The sequence below is a fragment of the Dermacentor variabilis genome, chromosome 7 (genome assembly GCF_050947875.1).
Source record: "Dermacentor variabilis isolate Ectoservices chromosome 7, ASM5094787v1, whole genome shotgun sequence".
NCBI classification, from domain to species: Eukaryota; Metazoa; Arthropoda; class Arachnida; order Ixodida; family Ixodidae; genus Dermacentor; species Dermacentor variabilis.
In genome coordinates, this window is record NC_134574.1 from 35,165,289 (window position 1) to 35,191,922 (window position 26,634).

The following is a 26,634-nucleotide window of genomic DNA, read 5'->3' on the forward strand; positions in this document are numbered from 1 at the left end:
TCTTTAGGAGGTAGCACGGGTCGATCCAATGTTGGACATGCTGAAACATCGGTACGGGTGACTCTCTTACAGAAGTCTTTCGGCAACCTGCACGTCCGTCAGAGATTGGTGAAGTGCTAGAGCACGAAAAGGATGTTTTTGCTGAGGAGGGGCACGAAGGCTTTCTGCTATCTGCCAGATCCTAGAAAGTGGCTTTCGAGGATCCAGAGACGAACAGAAGGTCCTCCACCATTGTTTTCCCATTTTTTGAAGGTGACGCCGTATTTTTCGTTGAGATCGTCGACATAAGACAAGGTCTAATGACGATTGAGTTCGCCTAACCTTCCTTTCCGCTCTACGACGGATCGCTCGGAGCCGTTCATATTCAATATCAATCGCCGTTCTGGATGTAGGTGCACTGATGAACTTGGTTGTCTTCTGCACTGATGATACAATAATGTCTTCTATATCAGATGGTGAAGTGATGTCTCCGCAGTACTCTTCGACAGATGTAGAGAATTTGGACCAATCAGTGCAGTGTACAGCAGATGTAGTTGACTGCACAAACCACTTCATCTGCACATATGTTGGTATATGATCGCTCCCATGCGTTTCTATGTCCAAGCACCAGTTGACTAAGGGCAGGAGGCTCTGAGATACAATAGTGAGGTCTAAGCAACTTCCATAGGTAGTGCCGCGCATGTAAGTTGGAGACCCATCGTTGATCACAGCCAGACCTTTACTGTCTATGAAGTCCATCAAGTTCCTACCCCGGCAGTTCATTGCGGCACTTCCCCAGTAAGGATGATGAGCGCTGAAGTCTCCAATAACAACATGAGGGCCTGGGGAACTTTGTAACACAGTGGATAGATAAGAGAGTTCAAGTCTTTGTCTAGGAAGTATGTAGGCGCCGATGATCGAAAACACACGTAGTTTATGTTCTAGTGTCACACACACATATTCATTGCTGTCATGTGGAGTGATTGTGTTCCGCACAAACGTCATGTCACTGCGTATACACATTAACACTTTGCTCTTGTGTCCATCTTCACGTGACCAGAGCTTAACGTATCCGGAAAGGCGAAATTCCGACGTGAGATTTGGCTCGCATATCACGATCGCTGGGAAGCGGTATTTGAAGACTCGTTGCCTAAAGTCAGACATGCGGCCGCATAGACCTCGAGCATTCCATTGCATTAGAACAGAATGATGCATCTTCTGTTCCAATGTCCAGTGTTTTATTGTGAGAGCCATGATTAACACCCTTATTTTAGAGCCGCTAATAGCGGCTCCATAGCATCTAACGCCTTCACGACGGATAGTGCAGTTGGCGTTGCCAATCCGGAGAGTAATATACGCATAGTGTTTACTAGCTGTTTAAGCATGTCTATCACCTTTTCACTTCCAAGCCGTTCATTACCCTCCCGGCACTTGGGGAGCGCCGAAGGAGTATCTCCTCCGGAAGCCCTTAGTGGTAGCGAAGGCCACTCAATAGCCAAAGAGGTTGGACGCACGTAGGATGATGCCTCATTCCTTGAAGGGCGCGGAGGTACTGGGGGAGGCGCATCTTGTGTGTGCCGGCCTTGCTCTCTCTGTGACACGTTTTGCATCCAAGTACTCAAAGGGAGTGCCTCTTTCCTCCGGGGCTTGCTCTGGGAGCGGCGACGCCTTTGCCGCAACTGGCGCCTTTTCTTGCGGACGGAATCGACAGCCCCCTTGTGCGTGGAGTTCTCTCTCACCATTTTTCTCAGAATTTGCCTCTCCTCTGCCATTTTGGGGCAGTCCTTGGATGTCGCTTCATGGGCTCCGGAGCAATTTGCACATTTCATGGTGTCAGTCTCACAGGAGTCTACCTGATGAGCACCACCACATCTTCGGCACGACGTAGGATTCTCGCACACAGCACTCACGTGGCCCAGTTTGAAACACTTGTGACACTGTAACGGTTGTGGTACATATGGACGCACTGAGTGCCTCACATAACCTACTTTGACCGATGCTGGCAAAGAGTCTGACTCGAACACCAACTTGATGCACCGGGAGAGGCCGAATCGGTGGATGTCGAGGATTCGCACTGTCGACGATAAAAGAGATCGCAGGTCTTCATCCTTTATGTCAATGTCCACATCTGATATCACACCAGTGCAGGTATCTTTGCCGTACGTTAGGAATGAGCGAACTGGGATGTTGCCAACCACTTGAATGCCTTTCAAAGCCTCCAATACTGCCTGAGAATTTACGTCCCCCGTCAGAATGTTCTTTCGAGCATTAATGCGGATCTCTTTCACATGTCCTGAGGCTATTGGATCGAAGTATTTGGTAAGCGATTGTCTGTTCATCAAATTCATATTCGTACCTTCCGTAGTTGGGGTGTAGCCCACGGAGAAGACCCGTTCGTCACATCTGCTTTTATGAGTAGAATCACTGCCTGCTGACGTCCGGCGAAGCTTGCGCTTCAAGTGGCACGATTGGACTAGCGTGTAATCACTGTCCGATTCCATCTCTGCCGCTGTTGAGCTGTCAGATGAATCGGGAAGCCTATAGTCAGTGATGTCGCGGTTTCCCACGGACAGGGCTACCGCCGCGGGACTCGCCTTGCCATGAGGGCGCTAAAGTCCTCCGTCTTCCATTCCCCATTCCGGAGGACGACGTAAGGCGGACATAGATTAGGACTTTGCATGTATGACCGTTCATTTAGAGAACGCATAGTTTTCGTGCAGAAATGCTGATGCCAATATTGACACCGTTGGCACCTGAACGAGGCAGTTGTTTATGACGCCGTATTGAAGGGGCCTCAGCTTGCAACAGTACAACTTGGAAGTTAAATAATGACGCAGTATAACAAAAATTTGGAGAACACTTATGCTTCACCTTTAAGTGTGGAACCTGATAGCATTCAAAGAGCCCTGACTGCTTCTCACTCTTCCTGGCAACTGCAGCTTATATGCCCGTAATGTTTACCAGGAAACGCTGGCTGTGAACGCTGCACACGAAGGCCGGTTTTGTGGTAGAAACACGGCCTCTTGCATGGGCTGATCTTCTGTTACTGTTTCGCACTTGTAATATTTCAGTCTGAGAAGATTTAACATAAAAGGCATGCGCTGTCGGTGTTTTGTTTCATGGCATTTGTTTGTGGGCGGCCATTCTCAAAGTTTCGAGGGTTAACTTTGTAAGGAACGTAAGACAAGGTATGAGCAACATTAGTGATACTGTGTGAGCAGATGTCGAGCGCTGAAGTTCGTGCAGCCTACAATGGAACACACTTGCTTGCCATTACTTGCACATTCACACAGCACGGAACTTTTTGAGACAGCAGCTTCTCATGCCAGACACTAGCTCACTATCACTAGCTTACTCTTTGGCCCTGTCCTGTGCCATTCATTCCCACTGTGCTCTGCGTTACCACCTTTTACATCATAACACAATGTGGCCAGTAGCTGATGAGCAGGCAAGGCAGGTGGTACGAGGGAATTAACCAAATTCATTTGTAAAAAATCTGTCCAACTCAAGCCTGATGTTTTCAGGAAATGACAGAAGCGTGCAGAAGAATGTACTCAGCAAATATCATTCAGATACCTTGACCTCGAGAAATCGCCGGAGTTCCGAAGATTTTTCTATGTCCACTGATCTTAATGAAATTTTGAATATACGTTCTATTTTGCACTCTGATTATCTGTCCAAACAATATGACAAAGCAGTTCCAACCACCCTTCCAAACCGCTATCCATTTCTCCCCGAATGCCGACAAGACCAGAGTGCTATTGTTGTAGCAAAACAATGGGTCGTTGCCGTTGCAAACAACAAATGAAAACAGCCGACCATACCTTAAGTGGCTTAACTACACGAACAGCATGTTTCCAACCCTTCGCAGTGGCGTACTTATCGCACGTATTGGTGCCACTGAACAGTCTGGTCAACCTCACAAGTACGTAATCACAAGCGCGCTAGCCTTGTGGTCACTAATCAGAACGCGTAGTTGCGTCGTAGGCAAACTTTTATTACGCTTACTCACGTTTCTTCCTTTAGTCCCTATAGGACACGTGACTTAAACGAACAATTAAACTTGCGGGACTTACACACTCCGCAGAACCCTTAAAATAATGCGTCTTTTAATAACTCGTTCCACGCATACTTATCAGAGAAGTCAGAATACGGCTGCCCTCAACACACTCGAGCAACCCAGTCATAAATCTGCTTCCTTCCGTCCACACAGGACACGCGCTAATGGAACTAAGAACGCTTCTCGGTGCAAATCATGCACTCACTGAAAACCTACGCGGTTAACCTTAGAAAATAAAAAAACGCTTATAAAGAAAGGAAGGTTAACTAAAACACACGCATGTTACGATAGGCCTCTCAACGATAACCTTGACTTTTAGGTTACTCACGCACACAAAAAAAGAAAGCCTATTTACTCATTAAATAACCCTCGCGAGAGTACATGTTTACACAAACCTCATCTTTCAAATCTCGGAGCTTCTCAAACGAAAACACAAAGCTCAATCCTTACACATTGAAAGAAATCCTAGTCTCAATTCGCGAAAACTTTCCGATGCTCAAAATAAAAAACAAAACACTTCATTTCTACGGAAGCGCTCTTGGCCTCCCTTTCCAAACGCTTATGTCTGACTCATACTTTGAGCCGTACCCGAGGTGGTCGCGGTTTGAAAGCTACTCTGGCTGCCGAGGAACAACAAAAGGGCTGACTCACTATCAGCTCCCCCAAGACGTTATAGTCTCCTGCCAATTTGCGTCCTGGCGCCCCGCTTTCAACATGACCTCTATTGACCGCGTCGCTACTCCCCACCTGGTCTCGTCTTGCCACCTTGCGCTTCTTTGTACTGCACGCTGAGCTTTGAAAAGAACTACAGAACGACGAGTAGTTTAACTGCCCCGTGCCCTTTGTCCGCGTCCGTGCAGAACATGCTTCGCGGTCCCCCTTTGACCGGTGGCTCGAACGTTTTGGATGCGTCAACATCGTCCGTGACGACCACACCTTTTTCCTCGCGCCCTGCCCTTTTGGGTTTCTCGCCATCTTTGGCAGCGCTACATTAGTTACCGTCTTTCGGTCTTTACCGCGCTTCTTTTTACGGCGCTTTCTCTTTGCACTCGCTTTCATGTCGCCTTCTCGTGCCTCATGCTGGCCAGTACACATTTCGTCGGCCTGGATCGGTCTCTTACCCGCACAGTCTGAGTGATTTACATTTAAATCTACTCTCACTTTGCCTCGACTGGCGGACAGCTCAACCAACTCTGGCACAATGAAGCAGGCTTTACTCGAGTTATGCAACTTGCACTCTTGCGAACTGCCCTCTACTGCACTGCCCAGCTCACGCTGTGCATCGACACACAGCCCGTCGGTATCGATCGCTGTCTCACGCGCACAGTCCGAATGATTAACAACGGAATCATCCCTGTCTAGGCTATCTAGACTGGCGGAGAGCCGCACCGATCCCTGAACAATGCAGTTGTTCTCTCGTGAACTACGGAGCTCGCCATCCCGAGAACTACTCTCAACTGCATCGTCCAGTTCGCACTTCACTTCTGCATGCAGATCTGACTCGACATGGGTGCTCACGTCTGTCGGGTCAACAGTACCCTTTTCTTCGCTAGCAACTTCGTTAACATTACAAGCGACGCACACGCGCGGTAACTGTGCCAATTTGTTCGCAGCTGGCGTAGCTGTCTCTACAGTCATCTGTTGGCACAGCACCTCGTCGCTCTCCTTGCGGCCTTTAACGGCCTCTGTTGCCACTAAGGCATCGTTAGCAGCTAGCCTTTTCCCTTCACTTATGAATCTGCAGCCAATCTCACAGGCACTACTCTTCTCGTCGGCTTTTGGCGAAAATCCGCTCGATGCTGCCTCATTCTTTCGCTCTGTACTACCTACAGAATTCTCAGACAGCCGTTGTCTCTGTGCCATTAACTGATCACAATACTGTATCTTTTTGATCAGTGCTGCCTTCTCTCTCTCATACTTTTGCTCATGCTCACGCTTACGTTCCTGATACTCACGTTCGCGTTCATTCTCACGTTCGTGACGCTCACACTTAAAGTAAGTTCTTGAAGCTCACGCTTCCGTTTATTCTCGCGTTCTTGACGCTTACGCTCACTCTTACGTTCGCGACGCTCACGCTCCCGTGGTTCTTGTATCACCTCCCAAGCAAGCTCAATGCTTTTATCATCATTGCCACTATCTTGAATTGCCTGTATGATAGCTGGCGTTTTCATCTGTTCATCTGCCTCAACTCCCAAATCGTCGCACACCAACAACAAGTCTAACCTCGTCAACCTTCTAAGATCCATGGTAGCTGCCCCGACTGGTGGTTAGAACTGTTTTCCTTAATGAATTTGTGCAAACACACAATGCAACAAACTCCCGATTCCCAGAACTATCAAAATGAACACACAACATTTGAGTCTGGCGAATAAAAAGGAAAAAAACCATGCGCTCACTTACGGTTGCAGCACCTTGCCATCCGGTTCATTTGTCCGCTGTTCCCGGTTCCTCAGAACTCCCTGGGTCGAAGGCTCGCTCTTCTTCGCTACTCCCAGTTTCTTCAGACCTCTTTCGACGAAGGCTCTCTCTTCTTCGCTCTGCCCGGTTCCTGGCGACTCCTTTGGACGAAGGCTCTTTTTCGTTGTTCCGGGTTCCTCAGGATCTCTCTCGACGAAGGTTGATAGGTAGCGCTGCCACCAGCTGATGCATTTGAGGGCGATCTCACCGCTGCCAACCAGTTGTAGGTGTCGAGGACGGACGTCGGGATGAAACACTTGGGAGGTTTATTTTACATTATTTACAGTGGGACGCCAAGTAACAGTTGTACAGTCATTACGGGCCGGCAGCAACTCGGACGCTGCGGCCCGTCGCAAGAAGTTCGAGAGAGGTGAATCCGGGAATGCTCCAGGAATCTCTAGAATGTTCTGGGCTCCCGGCCTCTCTTTTAAGCCCTTCAATGTCTGGAAGACACGTCATGTTCGGCCAATGGGAGAGTCCACTCAGACGACGCCATTTTCGGCCAATGGTAGGCGCCCGTGCGGTGGTGTCACACCCGGCGGCTCCCTGCAGCCTTGCCTTGCTGACTTGCAATGCGCTCTTCAAAGGCGGACGGGGGCGACGCTTGGGCCCCAATTGTCCGAGGGCCCCCTACTCCCGGCGGTATGGCCTCGCTGGCTTGCAAATGCCCTCTTCAAAGGTGGCCGGGGCGACGCTGCCAGGCCTTCCCGGTACATCACAGCCGTCTGGCTTCGGGACTCACGTTACCTGGAACAGTGCCGGGCTATCCCTTCGTTTTCTGGAAGAGTCAAGCATTGAATAGCTCCACCGGCTGTGGGGCCCGCCGACTTGTTTGCACGTGTCGTGCCTCCGGAATGTGGCATCCGTGCTCCTGCATTCCTTACTTAGCAGTGGTGCGATTCGATGTGGTCTGGGGAACTCGAAGGGGGCCTAGAAAAAGGTCCCGTATCTAACAACTGCAAGTCGTTTAGTTTTCCTGCAAATGAATTTTAAAGATTTGTTGCGTGTTCTCGACTCGTGACTTTTTACTGGCCACCCTGTGTTTGTGACGTCAGAAAATACACCGTCACTGTCGCTGAAATCTTCGCTGAAGTCGCCGCTGTCTAGTTAGAAAATCTGTAACAGCTCCCTGTGTCGTCAGGAGACATCATCAGCTTCGTTTCTTTGGTGTTACCGCTATGTGTACTGTACATTTACATTATGGTCGTATGAAACCTGACATCATGGACTCATTGTTACGTCACAAGAAGCAGCTACCCATTTTGGTTTTGGTATCTTGTTTATTGGTTATTTAATATTATTGATGAATTTCTAAGCAGATTGAACTACCCTACTGGTGACAGGACTGTCAATGCCAGTTGAAAATGACAATATCCTAATATGTTAAAAAAAAATATAGCTAATATGGTTAAAGATTGCTTGAACGGGAAGTCTTCCCATCTTCCGGTTCGAGCAAAGTGAAAATGGAAGGGGAGGGGGGAGGGGGTATCTGCGTGGTAATGTGATCAAGTGTGGGTCTCATTTAGCCAAGCCATGGCTGCGGATAGCTGTCAGCACAGCTGACATCGAATTTCGGTCACCGATGTCAAAATTATTATAGGAGTTTGGGTTGAACATATCCGTAATAATATTGACTCTGTCAGTGACTAATTTTTCACATATTGAAAGCTCTACTGAACTTGACAAGAGTTTAAATCCATGTGTCGCTGTTCATTGCTTTGTATTTGAAAGCTATGCTGGCTGCAGTACCCATTGTGGCGACGTTGGCTCACTAGAGCACGGTTGCTGACGTTTGCTCTCTCACACTTCGTCTTCTTCCTTTTGGCTCACCAAAGGTCTGACAATGGAGGAGCGTGACCTGCTGGAGTCAGCATTTCGGGAAGGCGCCATTCGCGCCCTGGTAGCCACTACAACTCTTTCGTCTGGGGTGAATCTTCCAGCACGGCGGGTCATCATCCGGTCGGCCAACTTCCAGGGGCGCCCCATCGACTCCCTCTCCTACCACCAAATGGTGGGGCGCGCGGGGCGCATGGGCCTCGACACACAGGGTGCGTTCATTGAAGGCTCACGAGTCTGTGCCTGTGCGGGCAGTAGGCATTCCTGAACATATGTTCACATTTGTTGGTGCCTGCCATGCCAGCATAGGGGATATAGTGTTTTACTGTGCATGATGGGGTGGATTCAATTTCTGCCATGCTCCAATCAGAGTTGAAATACAAGGGCAATTGTGTATGAAGCTTTAGGTGTTCACCGAAAAACCACAGGTAGGTGTAATCAATTGGAAGACCTCCTGTGCAGATTCTGTCATGGCTGCTGTGTTACTTTGTGTTGTTAAACACCATTAATGAATCAAACTTGTTGCCACTTGTTGGCACTTTATGTGCAAATGAAGAGACCTCTTGTTCAGAAACCATCAAACATATATAGGTAGGAATACGTCTGAGGGTATCAATCAAGTGTACTTGCTGTGTGCAGCTGCTTACTTGAATGCTATTTGCATTCTTTAGGAACTTCACCCAGTTTGCGGTGTGTTTCTATGTATGTATGTATGTATGTACAGTCAACTGACCTATAATTTGGACTCAATGGCGACCGTCAAAAAGTCTGAATAAGTGGAAGTCTGAAATAATGCATTCAGCCAAAAATAAGTGACTTTATATCACAAGTAGCCAACAAAGGTGTGTTGTATGCTTGGATCATCACTCTAAGGAGCACCTTCAATTTCACGTGACTAGCCCAAGATGAATTTTAGCAAGATGAATCTATGGCAAGCACGGTCACCTCTCCGGACCTTGTCCCGTGTTGTCAGCCCACTACATACACAAAGGTGGCTGCGTGACTCCGGCTATAGTGCCTCCTACACCGTGCGTTACTGCAATACTGCCTTTATGCTACGCCCTTATTCTCCGCAATACTATTTGCCCTATCGTCCTCAAAGACCAGCTTGTTTTTACTGTGGAATTCGTGGGCATATTGCACAAGTTTGCTGCTGGCGCCAGCAAGATGGACATCGTGGACACAGTGCTTTAGAATGCAACAATCCTGCTACAACTGACTGTGTTGGCTAATAAATAACAATAAATAATTGAAAATAATATAAACTTTTTCGAATGCGAATCAAATATGAATGCAGTCTACACTCGTTACAACTGACCCGCGTACAACAGTCTTTCGGATATAACGGACTATATTTCAACCTTAGTTTCTTTCAGCTATTTTATTAAGACGACGAAGTTCTTTTAATAGACGGCACTACAACGGACCATCAGCTGCAGCAGATGAAATTAGCGGTAATTCTTTTCAAAATCGGGCGTATAAAACATACTTTAGCTGTGTCGCCACGTACTGACAACTGGCTTGCGAGGGTCAGCCCACGATCGCGGCTCAATATCGCACGCGTGAGATAGGGAAGGCGAGGTGGAAATGCGCACTCTTCTTTTGTGCACGAAGCACTGGAGGAGGCAAGCAAGAGGGTGGTTCTACTTTGGTGGCTGCTGCTTATGGCGTGGCTGCGCAACCACCATATTGTGAAAGCGATCTGCAATGTGGACAAAGTGCACCCAGTGCCATTAGCTTCGTATGCACTGTGCTTTCGACGTTTAGTTCGCATTGAAGCGAGAGACAGCGCGAAGGTCAATTCATTCGCTGCTGCTGTCGCACTTCCTCACTGCAGTTTTGATGGCCACTTTTTGTGGTCATTGAGCTAGATAAAACTACTACCCTTACTTCGCATAGCTCTCTACTAATTTGCTATCGCAATTGATGCTTTACCTTTCAAGTGAAACTGCTATTTTTTTTTTGATGTTCGTCACTCATCACTCACTCTTTGCAATAACATTGTTAGACATCGCGACCAAAGTTTCAGAAGTGAGGTGTTTCGGAATTAGACTTCGGATAAAACGAACATTTTGTGTCATATTATCAGGGTCTGTCGTAACGAGAGTCGACTGTAGTAAGTACCGAATATTGAATCCAACACTGAATAGTCAAGCGTAAGTACAAATATTTACAGCAACAATATTGCTTGTACTGATTAGTGCATAAAGAACATCTAACTATTTGGGACAAAGAATCAGTTTTATGCACATCACCACTAATTGTCGTTAAAAAGATGCACAAGAACCCTTTTAACAACTTTAGAGCCTGGTTGCAAACAAGATTCTCAAGAATGAGTGGCTGCTGTATGATTAGATTTCGGAGAATTCGAAATAAATTGTTGGCGGAAAATGATCAGAAATTGTGGAAAAAGAGAAAAGAAATGCTGGTTAAAGAGTTACGTGCCATAGACATCAATACAATCAGTGCATTTTACCGGTGATGACATATGGGGCAGAGGCTTGGAGACTGACAAAGAAGCTTGAGAACAAGTTAAGGACTGCGCAAAGAGCGATGGAACGAAAAATGCTAGGCATAACTTTAAGAGACAGAAAGAGAGCGATTGCAATTTAAACAGCACTGGTTGTAGCGTAAAATATTAAACTGCTACATGGCTAGAATGCCAAAAACATTAAATGACATACAACAAGCAAAAATACAAGTTATCATGTGGGCTTCCACCGTGAAACTGAAAGCAAAGCTTGCATTACTCATTTCGTTTTTGCACTGGTTTGAAAACTTTTGTTGTTGTTTCTCCTTTGATAATTTGTGATACATTGTTTAGTAAAAGAATAATGGTAATGAGACTACAACAGTGGGTTGTTTAAACTTTCGTTAGTTTCAGTTATTCAAAATACATCGTATATATAGTTCCTTTTCGAATATGAATATGAATGGTTAGTGTGTACTATTAAGGTTGGATTGAAAACTTCGAAGATTCATCCATTCTTGGATTAAACATAACAGATAAGTTCCCCTTTGCTTTCTCTTGCTTTGTTTGTATATTTCAGATGTTGTAACAAAAGATGCAGTCACGAAATCCACACTGGATTTTTTGTTACAACAACTGAAATATATAGACAAAGCAAGAGAAAGCACAGGGGAACTTATCTGTTATGTTTAATCCAAGAATGGATGAATATTCGAAGTTTTCAATCCTACCTTCACACTAACCATTCATATTCATATTCGAAAAGGAACTATATATACGCTGTATTTTGAATAACGCAAACTAAGACTCGAAGCTTACCGTTATCATTGAAAAGGAAGGTATACAATCAGTGCATTTTAACGGTGATGACATATGGGGCAGAGGCTTGGAGACTGACAAAGAAGCTTGAGAACAAGTTAAGGACTGCGCAAAGAACGATGGAACGAAGAATGCTAGGCATAACTTTAAGAGACAGAAAGAGAGTGATTTGGATCAGAGAGCAAACGGGTATTGACAACATTCTAATAGACATTAAGAGAAAGAAATGGCGCTGGGCAGGTCATGTAATGCGTAGAGTAGATAACCGTTGGACCATTAGGGTGACAGAATGGGTACCAAGGAGAAGGGAAGTGTAGTAGAGGACGTCAGAAGACTAGATGGTGCGACAAAATTAGGAAATTTGCAGGTGCTAGTTGGAATCGGCGGGTGCAGGATAGGGGTAATTGGAGATTGCAGGGAGTGGCCTTCGTCCTGCATTGGACATAATATAGGCTGATAATGATGAACAAAAAAGTCAAGCCGCTTGGTTCATGTGCATTGAGGTTATCATGCGCTTACTTGCAGAGTACATTGTAGTTTTGTATCCAGAGGCTGTCATCAGTTCGAAATAAGCTTTACTCTAGGTAATTCTCACTCCTCTTGGAGTTTGAAATAATGAAAGTCCACTGTATTTTCATCGACACTACAAAGTAGAATCTGAACAGGGAAGCCTCTGGCATCAGTGTTTGTGTCTTGCTGGCTTAACTCCATAGCACACTGGAAGAGAAGTTTGATGAATCGAAATCAGATTGATCAAGTGGGAAAGCATGCTTCTGAACTTGTTTTAAGCAGACATCACTGTTTTTCACTTCAAGTGTTGTCTAGAATTTGCATATTGCTGGCGATTTAGTAATATTCCTTGAAGTGGAGTGTAGACTACTTACCTTGGTTGCATTTGAGCTTCAATTTTCACTAGCTAGGTTACTTTTTTGTTCTACTTACCAGACATCTATATTGTCTGTGCACCATGGCACAAGTCCCTGGCGGGTGATCTGGTGGCTCACGCGGTTGCCCGAAGTCACGTTCTCCGGACTATCCCGCTGGGCTCCTGTTGAACAAGTCACCCAGGTGAAGGAGTACAGAACAAACACACGGAAATTCTTAGCCATTGCAAGAACACAGAAGACTACACTCACTTCGTCACTGCAAGCTAACAAGAGACAATTCAGTCATACTCAGAAGACTTCAAACAGGCACATTCCTGCACAGAACACTCCTACACGGCTTGTGTACGCAGCTGCATTTTTTGCAATGTGTCCAATACCACATGGTATTTGAATGTGGGTTCAATCTGAGACTAAACAACCTTACAGCACTGACCGAAGAGCTGTGCGAGGATTAGCTGACGTGTGTGGACCTTGAGGACCAGCAACATCTGGTGGACAAGACAAGGCTGGCAATGCAGATCTACAGCTTCTCAATCTAGGGAGGCCACCCACCTCGGCCAAAGAGCAGCGAGCTCAAATTGTTGAATAAAGTTTATTCTCCATGTCTTTGTCCACACTGTAGCATTCCTTGCTACAGTGCGGGATGAGGATACAGTGTCACCAAGAGTGTTCCTGAATTTCAGTGTGGTTGTCTGAGAACGTTAGATTCGTGCATTGTTTGCATTCCTGGCGATGTGCATCGCTCAAGGAGAACGACGCTGGTGCATTTTCCGACAGGCGAGAGTATCCTGATGTGCCGTGACGTGGATCGACCTCTGGCACGGCGACTGAGTAGTGCAGAAGCGCAGCCCATCACTTCCTGCCTCTCGGGCAGCAGCACCAGCTTGCGCAGGGCATTGCTGGAGGTGTGTGCTGCTTTGACTTGTCCGTTCTGTTATGCTTGATTGCTCATTCATTCATTCATTCATTCATTCATTCATGTACACACACACATGCAGATGTACAGGCAGGAGCAGCACAAGTATAGTGTGCAGCAAAGTTGACGCTAAAGGGGTCCTAACCACCCCTGTCAATAGCATGCGTTGCTATGAACGTCTCAGCCATGTTTTGCAGTCGTGTGTAGTGTGAGGAGCTCTCAAGTGGAGCGCGATGTAACCTTTATCTCAAACGCTCTTTTCAACAGAAGCGTGCTCCTCACTCTTTCTTTTTATGCTTTATTTCGTAATACTGCAGATTCCCATATGTGGCTGCTGTGGGCCAATAGCTGACATCGATCAAGAAGGGTGTTTGGATCATTGTACTTTTCCTCCTGTTACTGTGTATATTTAGTGACGAAGTTTAATAAAGAGGCTGAAGTAAGGGAAAATCTCCTTTTGAATTTCAATAATAATTGCATACTTCCGGAAGAAGCCTACTATTATCTGCTCATGCTTGTCCACGGCTGCCTGCGTAAGAACTGAACTTTGGCCAGACTACTTATCTGTGTTATAGCAGTTGTGTCTCGCTAATTTCAGTTAGTTTTTAATACTAAACTAGCCTCAAACCGTGCAAACCTTAAGGTCAGACCACTCGCACACTTGCCAGTGCACGCGGACTCCTGGCCATTCCTGGCTAGATGCCTTGGCAGACTTCACTTGGTATTGAGCTATTGAAAGCACTTCAGTGTGCACAAACTGGATGTGGATACTATCAGTCGGTCAAGCTGGCGCAGAACAAAGCCGGTTCGCACCACGTAGAACGGCCAGACAAGAGCATCTGAGCACGAGCGTGCACTCGGGCGCTGTCGTGCACAAAGCAAATGTCGTGCATACGTGCTGCAGTTGGGTGTAGCGACGACCTGCTGCGTAGCTTAGATACTGTGACTGCTGTGGGGTGCCGCAATGAGTCCACTGACTGAGCGCAATGCGGCTCGCTGAGAACAACCTAATTTGGCGTGTCATAGGGGCCAAAATCGTAAACAGTGGTGTCTATGTGTACATCCAAAACCCAATTTGTACTGGGCGCCACGGTGACGTTCAGCAAGTGGAGCATTATGGGTGCACACCACTCTGCCTTGGCCTTTGCAGTGCAAGGCATTGAAGGAGTGGAAGGACTGCAAATGGGATGTTTGATTGCCAATAACTATTTATGCTGTACGGATTGAAGTACTTTTTGCAGCAAAGTATTTCTGAAATAGTCAAGTTTAACTTCAAATGCATTTCTTGACTTTAATTACAGTTGCTTCAGCACCCCTGCAAAGATATGACCGTGAGGGCATGCATGTCCTGTCATGCATGCCCTCATTTATATCCTGTAAAGAAACACTACGACAATGTTATCACTACGAGCGCATACTTGTGGCCCAAGCTAGCAGACAACCTGGGTCACTAGATCGGAGTAAGAGGCTAGATAACTAGATAGACTCAAAGTGGCTAGAGTAGGCAAAGAATCCTTTACATTTAAAACATTTGCATCTATAGCTATTCATTCTTACTCTGGATGATCTTTAATTGTTCACGTGCAGTCAGAAAGTGCCTTTTTACCATGCTGATATGGACTGCTTGCTTCATTTAGCCAAGTGCTTCTTAATGTCATTATAATCGTGAATGTAGTTTTGTTCGCGTTTTTTTTTTCTTCTTTAAACTCATCAGGTGGTGGCCAGTGGTGTGGCAAACAAGCCAGAGGAACTCTGCCTCTACACCCAGTGCACTCTGCACCACCAACTTTGCACTCATGATGTAGCAAAAGAAGATCTCGATGGGGCACTCCAGTTTTTGGTCAACCACCAGCTTGTCCACCTCCAGGGTGAGTGACCAATTGTCACTTGTTCAATCGAATGATTGATGGACCTCGGAGCAAGGTCAGCTGTGAGGGGCAGTGTAGTGGAAGACTCAGTTAATTTTGTTCGCCTAGGGAAGAAGCCAAGGCACAGTACATTCTGCTCCACGGACCTTTCCAATTCGATGTCAGTTTGTAAGGAATTGTGGGTAATAAGTAGAATTTCTGTGTTCTTGTAATTTTAGTTGCTGGTGTGCTTTTGCCCAGATATTAACTCTTGAACTTGCGAAATGGACTCCGATACCCTGGCGTGACATGGTGTCATGAAGAACGGGATGCCTTGCCGCAATTGCTTAGTGCCAATGTGTGTCCGTGCCATATTTCAGTGCAGATGCTTGAGCGGTGTACTGAGGTGAGGTGTCGTTATAGTACAGGGTGTCTTCCAACCGGGAAAACCGGGAATTCTCAGGGAAAACTCGGGGAGTTTGTGCCTCTATCAACGAAAATTAGCTGTAGTTTTATTGAAAGGGTCGAAAGTCCCGGTAATTCTGGCTCGAGTAACAGGCAGGAATCGTAATGAATCGTCTTTGACGTCCTGTCGTCAGCTGGAGGAGTTTCCAGTGTACAGTCAACAATTGAATTTCCGGATTCTCGATAATTTGGACGACTTCATGGCACCACCACATACCCCATAGAGTAAATGTATCAGAACGTCTGAAATTTCGGACGCAAGAACTCTTCGCTGTCCGATTTTCCAGGCGTTTTGCCGTGACCGCAGGTGCGAAATTAATCAAAGCCATCACTGCTGCCATTTCGATTACCTCGCCGCCTCAAACCGGCACTCTCGCACGCCGATCCACTGGCAGCCGTAGCCACCACTGCGGCAACGCTAGGCCTAGCTGCTTCGACGTTCGCTATGAATCTTCTTGCCGTTGGGTGCCGTGTTTTTTATTTAAAGAATTCGCTGCTATCGGCAATGGCACGGACTCTGCCTTTGTGGTCCTCGCGATTGGCTTAGAAGCTTGGAAAGCATGGTGCGTTGCATAATGCCGGTTCCCAGAAGTCAGCTTTGCCGCCGTACAGAAATGTTACTTGGTGAAGCATACGCAAAAGTATTGCAGTGAAACATAACAAGCGTAAGAAGGGGTTATTGTCACGGGACAGAGTATGTATTCCTTAATTATACACGCGTGCACGCCGTATTTCATATCACAGTACGAGCACTGATATGCCTAATACGTGTACTGACAGGCCTTCAGAGTGTGTTTGAATGTGCCTGTGGCAACTTGAGCCCTTAAGGACAATAAATGACATGCATTTTTTTCCAACTTGCCGGTTTTTCGGACGTTTTCGTGGCCCCTAGGGAGTTCTAAAACTCGGGCGTAGGCTGTGCAACTGACCAAGAAGGTGCTTAAAATGGTCCGTGGGGCGAACGAATCACGGAAGGAGGACAGGAACAGAAAGGACCTGCGCATTGAGGAATGAACAGGAAAGGAAGCATGCTGCCGCCGTTTTGAAGGAGCTTGAGCTCAAAAAACAAAGTGTTGGCTGATGCCGAGATGCAAGTGTCCCTCATCCAAACCAAAATAACTTCTTTAAAGCAGTGAAACGCAACACTGAGGCTTCGTGCGTAGGCTGAGAGTATGTCAGGACAGTTGAGGTTGTCTTACGAGCTGTTGAGAGAGAATCTCAATTGCGAGAAAGTTCAGGCCTCGTACCACTGAGCTTGCTATCAGTTGATAGAAATAGCTCATATTCGAAAATATTTGTTTCTGTATGCATCTCCTTTTTCATTCGTATTTGAGAATGTCCGACTCGATTTGCAATATTTTTTCAAAGACATTTTATTTGCTGTGCATTTTACTAACCCCTTCCTTCTATTCTCTTCTTGAATAACATAAACACTACTCCTTAGTATTCAAATTGGATTAAGTTGTTTTTTTTAATTTTTTCATATCCTTACTAGAGTGTGACAGCATCGGGCGATAGGGTTTCAGCTCGTCTCGACATAAAACATAGTTCTGCATCACTCAGGGAATCTTGCAAAGGCACTCAGGGAAAACCTGGAAAACTCGGGGAATTTAGAAATGTCAACTTAGTAGACACCCTGTAGTAGTTCATGTATGCCTGATCCTGCATGTCACCTGGTTTCCTCATAAACACTGCACTGGTGCAGATGTTGCACTTAGTTTTGCTGGCCAGCTTACTTTTTAATACAGTTGTGCCTTTCATGGATGTTGCTAACCAGTTGCTTGCCGGGTTAGAAGTTATGTTCAAGTCTCCGTCAATTTATTTTCATTGAGAGCATACTGCCAATCCCAATAAAGATTATTGCAGGTAGGGCATACACTACAATACAATGCGATCAGTCAGTAAAGTAGTTCCATAAGCATTCGGAAAGTGAACACTTGTAAATGCGTAAAAAGCAATGCTTGTGGTAGCTAGAACATAACACAAACCCTAGAAGTCAACAATTTATGCATCAGAACATAAAATGTTACGAATATAAAGTTGTACACCTACATATCTTAGTTATTTTTCTAACAAAAAATGAAAAACAAAGAAAGCACGACCTCAAACAAAGGAATTAACAGTCGGTATAGACATAATTACTAAATCAGCAATGAAAAGAGGAGGTTAGTAGCCACAGGCATTTAAAAAAATGCTTTACTCTAATGTGCCCTCAGGACCAATGGTATTACAGAGGGGAGTGGGTAAAAAGCAAACTCAGCAATAACAAAATAAGGCAGAAAGAGGTAATGGTTAAGGTCAAATGAAGCCTGGAGCCTGGAATGAAAGACACATGACAGGCTCTAGTATGGCACTGCAAAGTACAAACCTTACGGCAAGGTGAACAGTGTGAGACCAACCATATTATTTATTATTTATTTATCAATACTGCAATCCCCATTGGGGATTTTAGCAGGGTGGGAAACAATACATATGTGAAGAATACTATAGCATAGGCAACGAAAACAATACAAATCAGGTTAACAGAGCTTGAACATAGCAGTGGCACAGCAAGATAACAAATTGTTACTCAATACTTGAAACAAACGCCGAAAGTGATGATTTTAAAACTTGGTCATTGGTTAGATGATTCCATTCAACGACTGTTCGGGGAAAGAAGGAATACTTAAAACAATTATTATGTGTACTAAATGGGGTTATTGTTCGGCTATGTCGCTGCCTAGTAGCATAACCAGATGAAAAAGTAATTATTCCCGTGAGATCTGTCTTATAATGACCATTAATAAGTTGAAAAAGAAATTTTAGTCGTGATACACGATTTCTTTGCATTAATGGTGGCAGGTTTGCTTTTGTTAAGAGGTCTGTCACTGAAGTGCGTCCGAAGTTGTTATAAATGAAACGAGCTGCTTTTCTTTGCACCATTTCTATCTTGTTAGTGCCAGTTTTAGTAAAAGGGTCCCAAATTACACATGCAGAGGCTAGCATCGGCAGAATTACAGCTTTATATGCGAGTAGGCGTACAGTGGGAGTAGAAAGCTTCAAAGCCCTCCTTAAAAAATAAAGCTTGCAGTTAGCATTAGCTACTACATATTCAAGGTGCTTAGCCCAAGTGAGGTCATTTGTGATCCAGAGTCCTAGATACTTATAATGTGTTACTTCGGAAATAATTATGTTATTAATACCATACGGAAACTTAGTTTCTGCTTCTTATGTGAAATGGGCATAAAAACTGTTTTCTCGAAATTAATTGACATTTGCCAGGCATCGCATCAGTCGACATTTTGTCGAAAAGCATCGTTCAGCAACTGCTGCTCAGTAATATTGTCTATCTCTGAGTACAATACACAGTCATCTGCATAAAGCTTAGCCATAACTGGAATACCATGCAGCATATCATTAATGAATAAAAGGAACAAGAGAGGTCCAAGGACTGAGCCCTGGGGAACACCAGAGTCTACCGGAAGTCGTTCAGAAGAATGATTATTAAAAACAACAAATTGTTCTCTGCTATCAAGGTATGCTGTGAGCCAATTAATTAGTCTGGAGTTTTTCAGTATCTTGCTCAATTTGTAAAGTAGTTTTTTGTGAGAGACCCTGTCGAAAGCCTTTGAAAAGTCCATGAAAATAGCATCTATTTGTTTTCCATTGTTAATTGCTTTCGCAAAGTCGTGCACTGTTAAACCTAATTGGGTAATTGTAGAGTAGCCTTTTCTGAATCCGTGTTGATGCTTTGTTAGTACATTATTGTTTTCCAAGAATTCTGAGATATGATTATGGATTATGTGTTCCAAAAGTTTACATACTGTAGATGTTAAAGAAATTGGACGGTAGTTTTGAATGCAGTGCTTTTTTCCTGTTTTATGTAATGGCTTCACTCTGGCTGTCCTCCATTCACTCGGTACTTGTTCCTCGCACAATCACCTTGTGAACAGAACGTGCAAGTACTTTGATGTCCATTCTGCATACCGTTTTAAAAATGTGTTTGGAATGTTGTCCAGGCCAGAAGATTTTTTAGTATTCAGTTGTAAAAGCATGTTGAGTATACCTGGTTCGCTTATTTGAACATCGGGTATAGGCGGCACACACATTTCGAAAGGTGGTATTACATCATTATCATTTGTATAGACGGACTTAAAGTGTTTGTTAAACGCAGTTGCTATTTCTTTGCTTTGCGTGAACTGCCTTACCATCAACATGAAATAAATCACATTCCTTGGAGGTCGGAGAAATAGAACGCCGAAATTTCTCTGGAGCCGTGGTTATGAAACTTGGTAGCGATTCACCATAGTAGCGTTGTTTATCGGCATGCACTTGACTTTTGAGCTGAGAAGAAATGTCGTCCATCTTTTGTTTTACCGACTGCACGTTTTCGATTTTAAATTGTTTCTTTACACGTTTCAGTTTCCTTTGGAGCCTCAATGTCTCGCGGGTGATCTAGGGATTATTGCGATTTTTCTTTTTAGTCGACAAGGGGACAAAACGATCAATGCACTCTTTAACTATTTTTTAAAACCTGCACCACAACGACACTACGTCTTCCATGCTACTTGAAAAGGCGTCGAAATTTAGCGAAAGTATATCAAGAATTGATACATCATCAGCTCGAGAGAAGTTTCGGTAAGAAGAACATTCAGATTTCTTATCTAACACAGTGTCTTTAATGATGAGTAGTACAGCCTCGTGATCCGATATGCCAGGTACTATCTCGCAATTCGTTTTGGCACTAATAGATCCGCTGACAAAAAAAAATCAAGCATTGACTGAGAACTGCCTTGAATTCGTGTGTTTTGTTCCACAATTTGCAATAAGTCAAAAGCAAAAGCAATGTCCAGCATAGCTTCCCCTAGTGGGTCATGTTTTTTAAGTGAGAATGTTTGCCAGTCGACATTAGGCAAATTAAGATCTCCGGATAATATAGTACGATTACCGGGTTTTACATTCGCATACAAAAATTGCCTAAGCACGTCAAATACGGCAGTGGTGGAATTAGGGGGTCGGTATATTGCTGCAATAACATATTTAACATTTGCATGGTAAGCTGTACAGAAAATACACTCTACATTGGGTATTTCAGGCATTAAAAAAATTCGCAAGGATGATTTAAAGAGTATGCTAACACCCCCACCTCTACCGTCACGGTCTTTTCTATACGAACTGTAGCCGGTGGGAATGAACTCACTATCAAAGATGGTGTATGTTATGTTAGATTATGTTAGATGGGGGGGGGGGGGGTGTATGTTGAGGGTGAAAGAATGTTTTCATGCAGATAGGGATTCTGGTAGTATGATTTGTGAATTGGGGCAAAACGAAAGCACTTGTTGACTTATGATTGTGACGACTAAGTAATTTTCAAGTTGTGATCAGAAAATCTCTAATGGTCTACTGGAAGTCATACTGGAATGTAGGCTGTTTCATTGTGTTATTGCTGGCGAAAAAAAAAAAAGGAAAGTGCTGATGCCTCTAGATGAATATTATACTCTGTTTAATGCTTAGCAGACAACATTGCGGAAGCTGCGCAAGTAAATGCAGTCATAGAGACCTCACTCCACACCTTTTGCAGGGCAGTTGTTTTTTGATCTGCAATATTTTCTACTGAACATCTACTACTGGAAACTGATCCTGGCAGCTAGCCTAGCACTGCTCTTTCAGGAACTGTCAGGCATTATTTGTGATATCATTGGCCTTAGTGAGGTTAGAAGAACTGGTGAGGCTTATACATTGCTAAATAATGCACATGTCCTCTGTTACAGAGGACTTCATAAGAAGCAGTACATAGAAGAATTCTTAATCCATAAGGACATAGCAGGCAACATAGATGAATTCTACAGCATTAGTGAGAAGATAGCAGTAGTCATAATAAAACTTAGTGAGAGGTATAGATAAAGGTGGTACAAGCCTACGCTCCAACCTCCAGTCATGATGGTGATGATGAAGTAGATATGTTTTATGAAGACGTTGAATTAGCAATGCAAAAAGGGCAAACTCAATGTACTGTTATTCATGGGCAACCTCTATGCTAAAGTGGGGAAAAATCAGGCTAGTGAACAAGCAATTGGCAACTATAGCGTTGATTCAGAAACACTAGAGGAGAGATGATGGTAGCATTTGTGGAAAGGAATAAGCTACGAATAATGAACACCTTCTTCAGAAAACGTGGCAACAAAAAGTGGACCTGGAAAAGCCCTAATGGTAAAACAAGGAATGAAATCAATTTCGTACTTTCTGCCAATCCCAGCATAGTGCAGGATGTAGAAGTGTTAGGTAGGGTAAAGTGTAGCGATCATAGTCTAGGATTCACCTCAATTTGAAGAGAGAAAGAGTAAAATTGGGGAAGAAGGAACAGGCCAACCTAGATACAGTAAGGGTAAAAGCAGACCAATTCAGGCTGGTATTTGCAAACAAACATGCAGCCTTAGAACAGTGAGATGTAGATGACATAGACGTAATTAATGAAACCGTAACTAGGCTGGCTTCAGAAGCAGCAATTGAAGTGGGAGGCAACACACCAAGGCAACCAGCAGGTTAGCTCTCCCAAGCAACGAAGGACCTAATAATAAAATAACAAAGAATGAAACAGTTCAACTGAAGAGATCAGATAGAATTTGTGGAATTGTCAAAACTGATCAACAAGTAGAAAATAAAGGGTATTCGAAATTATAACTTATGAAAGACTGAGGAAGCAGTAATAAATAGATGCAGCATGGAATCAGTGAGAAGGAAACTTGGTATGGGACAAGCCAAGATTTATGCACTGAAAGATAAGCAGGCTAATATCATCAGCAATCTCGAAGGTATAATAAAAGTAGCGGAAGAATTCTATACTGACCTGTACAGTACCCAGAGCAGCCACGATACCTCCATTCTAAGTAGTAATGAACAGGTTTACAGAGGCTCCTTCTATAACTAGCAACGAAGTTACAAGGGCCTTGCAAGACACGAAATGGCGAAAACCAGCAGGAGAAGATGGACTACTACCAGTCAATTTAATCAAAGATAGTGGAGCCATAGCGTTTTAAAAACTAGCAGGCTTTTATATGAACTCTCTATTGCCTTCAAGGGTCCCAGAGAAGTGTAAGAATGCCAACATTATACTAACCCACCAAAAGGGAGATGTTAAAGAATTGAAAAATTATAGGCCTGTTGGCTAACTTCCAGTATTATATAAAGTATTCACAAAAATAATCTCCAATAGAATAAAGGCAACAGTGGACTTTAGTCAACCAAGGGAACAGGCTGGCTTCAGGAAGGGATACTCTACAATGGATGACATCCATGTCATTAATCAGGTAAATGAGAAATCCGCAGAGTACAATCAGCCTCTGCATATGGCTTTCATAGATTACGAAAAGGCATTTGATTCAGTAGAGACACCAGCAGTCATAAAGGCATTACGTAATCAAGGAGTACAGGACGCTTACGTAAATATCCTGGAATATATCTACAGAGATTCCACAGCTACCTTAATTCTCCACAAGAAGAGTAGGAAGATGCCTATAAAGAAAGGGGTCAGACAAGGAGACGCAATCTCTGCAATGCTGTTCACTGCGTGCTTGGAAGAAGTATTCAAGCTAATAAACTGGGAAGGCTTGGAATTGAAGACCAATGGCGAATATCTCAGCAACGTTCGATTTGCAGATGGCATTGTCCTGTTCAGCAACACTGGGGATCAGTTACAACAAATGACTGAGGACCTTAACAGAGAGAGTGCAAGAGTGGGGTTGAAGATTAATATGCAGCAGAACACAGATAATGATCAATATCCGGGCAAGTGAACAAGAGTTCAGTATTGCCAGTCAGCCTCTGGAGTCAGTGAAGGAGTACATTTACCTAGGTCAATTACCCATAGGGGACCCTGATCATGAGAAGGAAATTTACAGAAGAATAAAAATAGGTTGGAGTGCATACAGCAGACATTGCCAGATATTGACTGGAAGCTTACCATTATCATTAAAAAGAAAGGTGTACAATCAGTGCATTCTACCGGTGCTAACATATGGGGCAGAAACTTGGAGACTGACAAAGAAGCTTGAAAACAAGTTACGGACCGCGCAAAGAGCGATGGAACTAAGAATACTAGGCGTAACATTTAGAGACAAAGAGCAGTTTGGATCAGAGAGCAAACGGATATAGCTGATATTCTAATTGACATTAAGAGAAATAAACGGAGCTTGGCAGGACATGTAATGCATAGGTTAGATAATTGGTGGATTATTAGGGTTACAGGGTGGGTGCCATGAGAAGGGAAATGCAGTCGAGGATGGCAGAAGACTAGATGGGATGACGAAATTAATAAATTTGCAAGTGCTAGTTGGAATCAGGGGGTGCAGGACAGGGTTAATTGGAGATAACAAGGAGAAGCCTTCATCCTGCAGTGGACATAAAATAGGTTGCTGCTGTTGCTGATGATAATATTACAACTTATGGATGCAACTTTAGGTCAAATCACATATTACTTGTGCACATTGAAGCTTTCAGTGAAGGGTGGCATACTATATTTTGGTCGCAAGCACAGGTGATGCGCTGTGGCTGCTGGAGTAGAAGCATGTCACACCGCTTGTTTCGTAGTGAATACGTTCAGATCTCCAGTGCCTTTCATGTAATGAATAGGTCATATTTCACTACATATAAGTATGAGACTTTACAATGGATTGGATAGTGCATACCTACCTACATAACTGTCTTTCATATGTGATGCACGGATATGTTTTGGTTGTGGATGCCACCGTGAGAGAAGTCTCTCTAGCCTTCGCAGTGCTACCTGCTCGGTATGAAATGGAGTATAGAGACCGGCGTCTCTGACATGTGGAGGGTATAGCCTTTTGTTTCGGTACGGGGCTGCATTCAGATGCAGTCACACCGGATAGTAGTAAACCACGCATTAAAGCTGTGCACATCTTGTTTTGACTGGTCAGACAAACTCCAGATGTGCACTATCTTACACAATAAAGAATCTAGTGGCTTCCCTGCAGAACCTAATGTTTGAAACATAAGTCGGTGGACCATGAAAAGCTAGCAAAGATAGATGTTTCTGATATCAAAACTAAATAAAAACGATGCCACTTCTACTCACCTGAAATGATATTGAACCAGGAATGTCGAAAACAGGCACAATTTCTTGGCATGGTCTCCGAAATTGGATGGTGCTGGTGCACTCAATATCTAAAAAAATTTGTGTCACATCTGCGAACCACCATCTGAGTTTGGGTCGTCTGGTTAGGTACTATTTACATGCCGTCAAAAAAGAATGTCGCAATTATTGGCCCTGCAGTAGTTCTGTCATGATTGCTTAGATGGTATGTGCTATACCTTCTTAAAGCCAATTTAACCTCAGTGGAATTTTTTTGCAGTTTGCCTTAAACAATGTAATGTTTGCAAATGTCCTGTTTTCCTGTGTGTGACCCTTTTGCACTATGACCTCATGACAAGCTTTAAGCCTGGAAGGTATTTAAATTTTGGTCCAGTATGAAATTGGAAAGATAAAATAAACAAAGAAAAAAGTTGTTTACGGTAATAGTAACCTTTCTTTAACATTTGCTTAAACGATTCGTTCTCATCTGCAGTGACTGCATTTCGATGGGGGCAAAATGCAAAGGTGCTCACTCACCAAGCTTTGCGTGCGCCTTAAAGCACCTATCACTACAGCGTCTCTCACGGTTTTATCATTTAGAATGTCAAACCCCATTAGACAGTAGATGCTTGTAGTTATTTAGTCATGCATAGTTTTTGTGGTGTTGATGGCATCTGGGTATCCCAGTAAAACACTTCTTCACTAGAACATCCGAATCATGTCCCAATGTCCGTACACCATTTCAGAGATGAATAGGGAATTTGCTGAACGTCTAATTTTGGATAGCCTACCTCGGTTGTCCCAAAAAATATCGTACGTGGACCTGTTCCGGATATCCTACCATGGATGTCACAGGATATCACACATGGATCTTTTTTGGCATACACGTGAATGTTTGTTCTCCAGGAGGCTTTGTCTTTGAGTTTCCTCATAACAGAATTATGTTTTCTTGCGTGTTCAAATAACAATAAATTAAACAACAATTTGAAGCTATCATGTCTGCAGCCCATGTGTGCATCGCAGTTTGTAAATTTTGTGATGCAATTTGCTTTGTAAAGCTCAATTAGTTCAATGAGATACTTTCACATAGTGGAAGGTCTAGAAAGATGAGTATACTGCAATTCCATCCACATGCGTGCATAACATGCGCACATAATGTATCCATTCTTGATGCTTGGGTGCTCTGCCCATTGCACCTGTCACACAGTGTGCAGCAAACATAATAGACATTATAGAAAACACTGCGCAAAGTGTGCTGGCATATCTCTGCATAATATATGCACCATGCCCTCAAAAACCCTTGCATGTCCCTTGCGGACATGCAAGGGTTGTCCACGAGACATGGAAAGTGTGGTCAAACAGTCACATGAGGGACGTCCATAGGATGTATTTGACACATTCGTAGGATATCCACGTCCGTGTAGTGTATGTCCACAGGATATCCATAGGACATCATTGCTGTGACTGGGATGTAGGCAAAAAGATGAAGCATGACAAATTTGGAGAAGTAATACGTCATCAAAGGTAAACTAAGAGTGTGTAAATATAAGATGTTTTGGATACAAATTGAATACTACCTAGCTTTGAATATGGAAAAATGACATGTACACGCATTTATTAGCAAGTGTGGTTATTTTAATATGTTGGAACATCATAATTACATTGTCATCGATTAAAAAAGTGACAGTGAGCCATTACACTAAAAGATTATGTAATTGACTCATGTTAACTTGGAAAATTGGGTAATTCTTACTAGCTGTCTGTTCTTGCCAACCTGCACCTTATTATACAGCATCAAATGCCCGTAAACTCAGAGGCATTTGACGCTGTG

General features: G+C 44.0%; 1 protein-coding gene across 1 annotated transcript in view; it reads left to right on the top strand.

Annotated features, from left to right (window-relative positions):
• Positions 1–26,634, top strand: part of PolQ (DNA polymerase theta) — a 206,752-nt gene that overhangs the window by 69,699 nt on the left and 110,419 nt on the right. Inside the window, exons 10-12 of the mRNA XM_075700430.1 lie at positions 8,332–8,544; positions 13,286–13,413; positions 15,139–15,292. Of these exons, the coding sequence (XP_075556545.1) occupies positions 8,332–8,544; positions 13,286–13,413; positions 15,139–15,292 (495 nt within the window). The remainder of the gene's footprint in view (positions 1–8,331; positions 8,545–13,285; positions 13,414–15,138; positions 15,293–26,634) is intronic.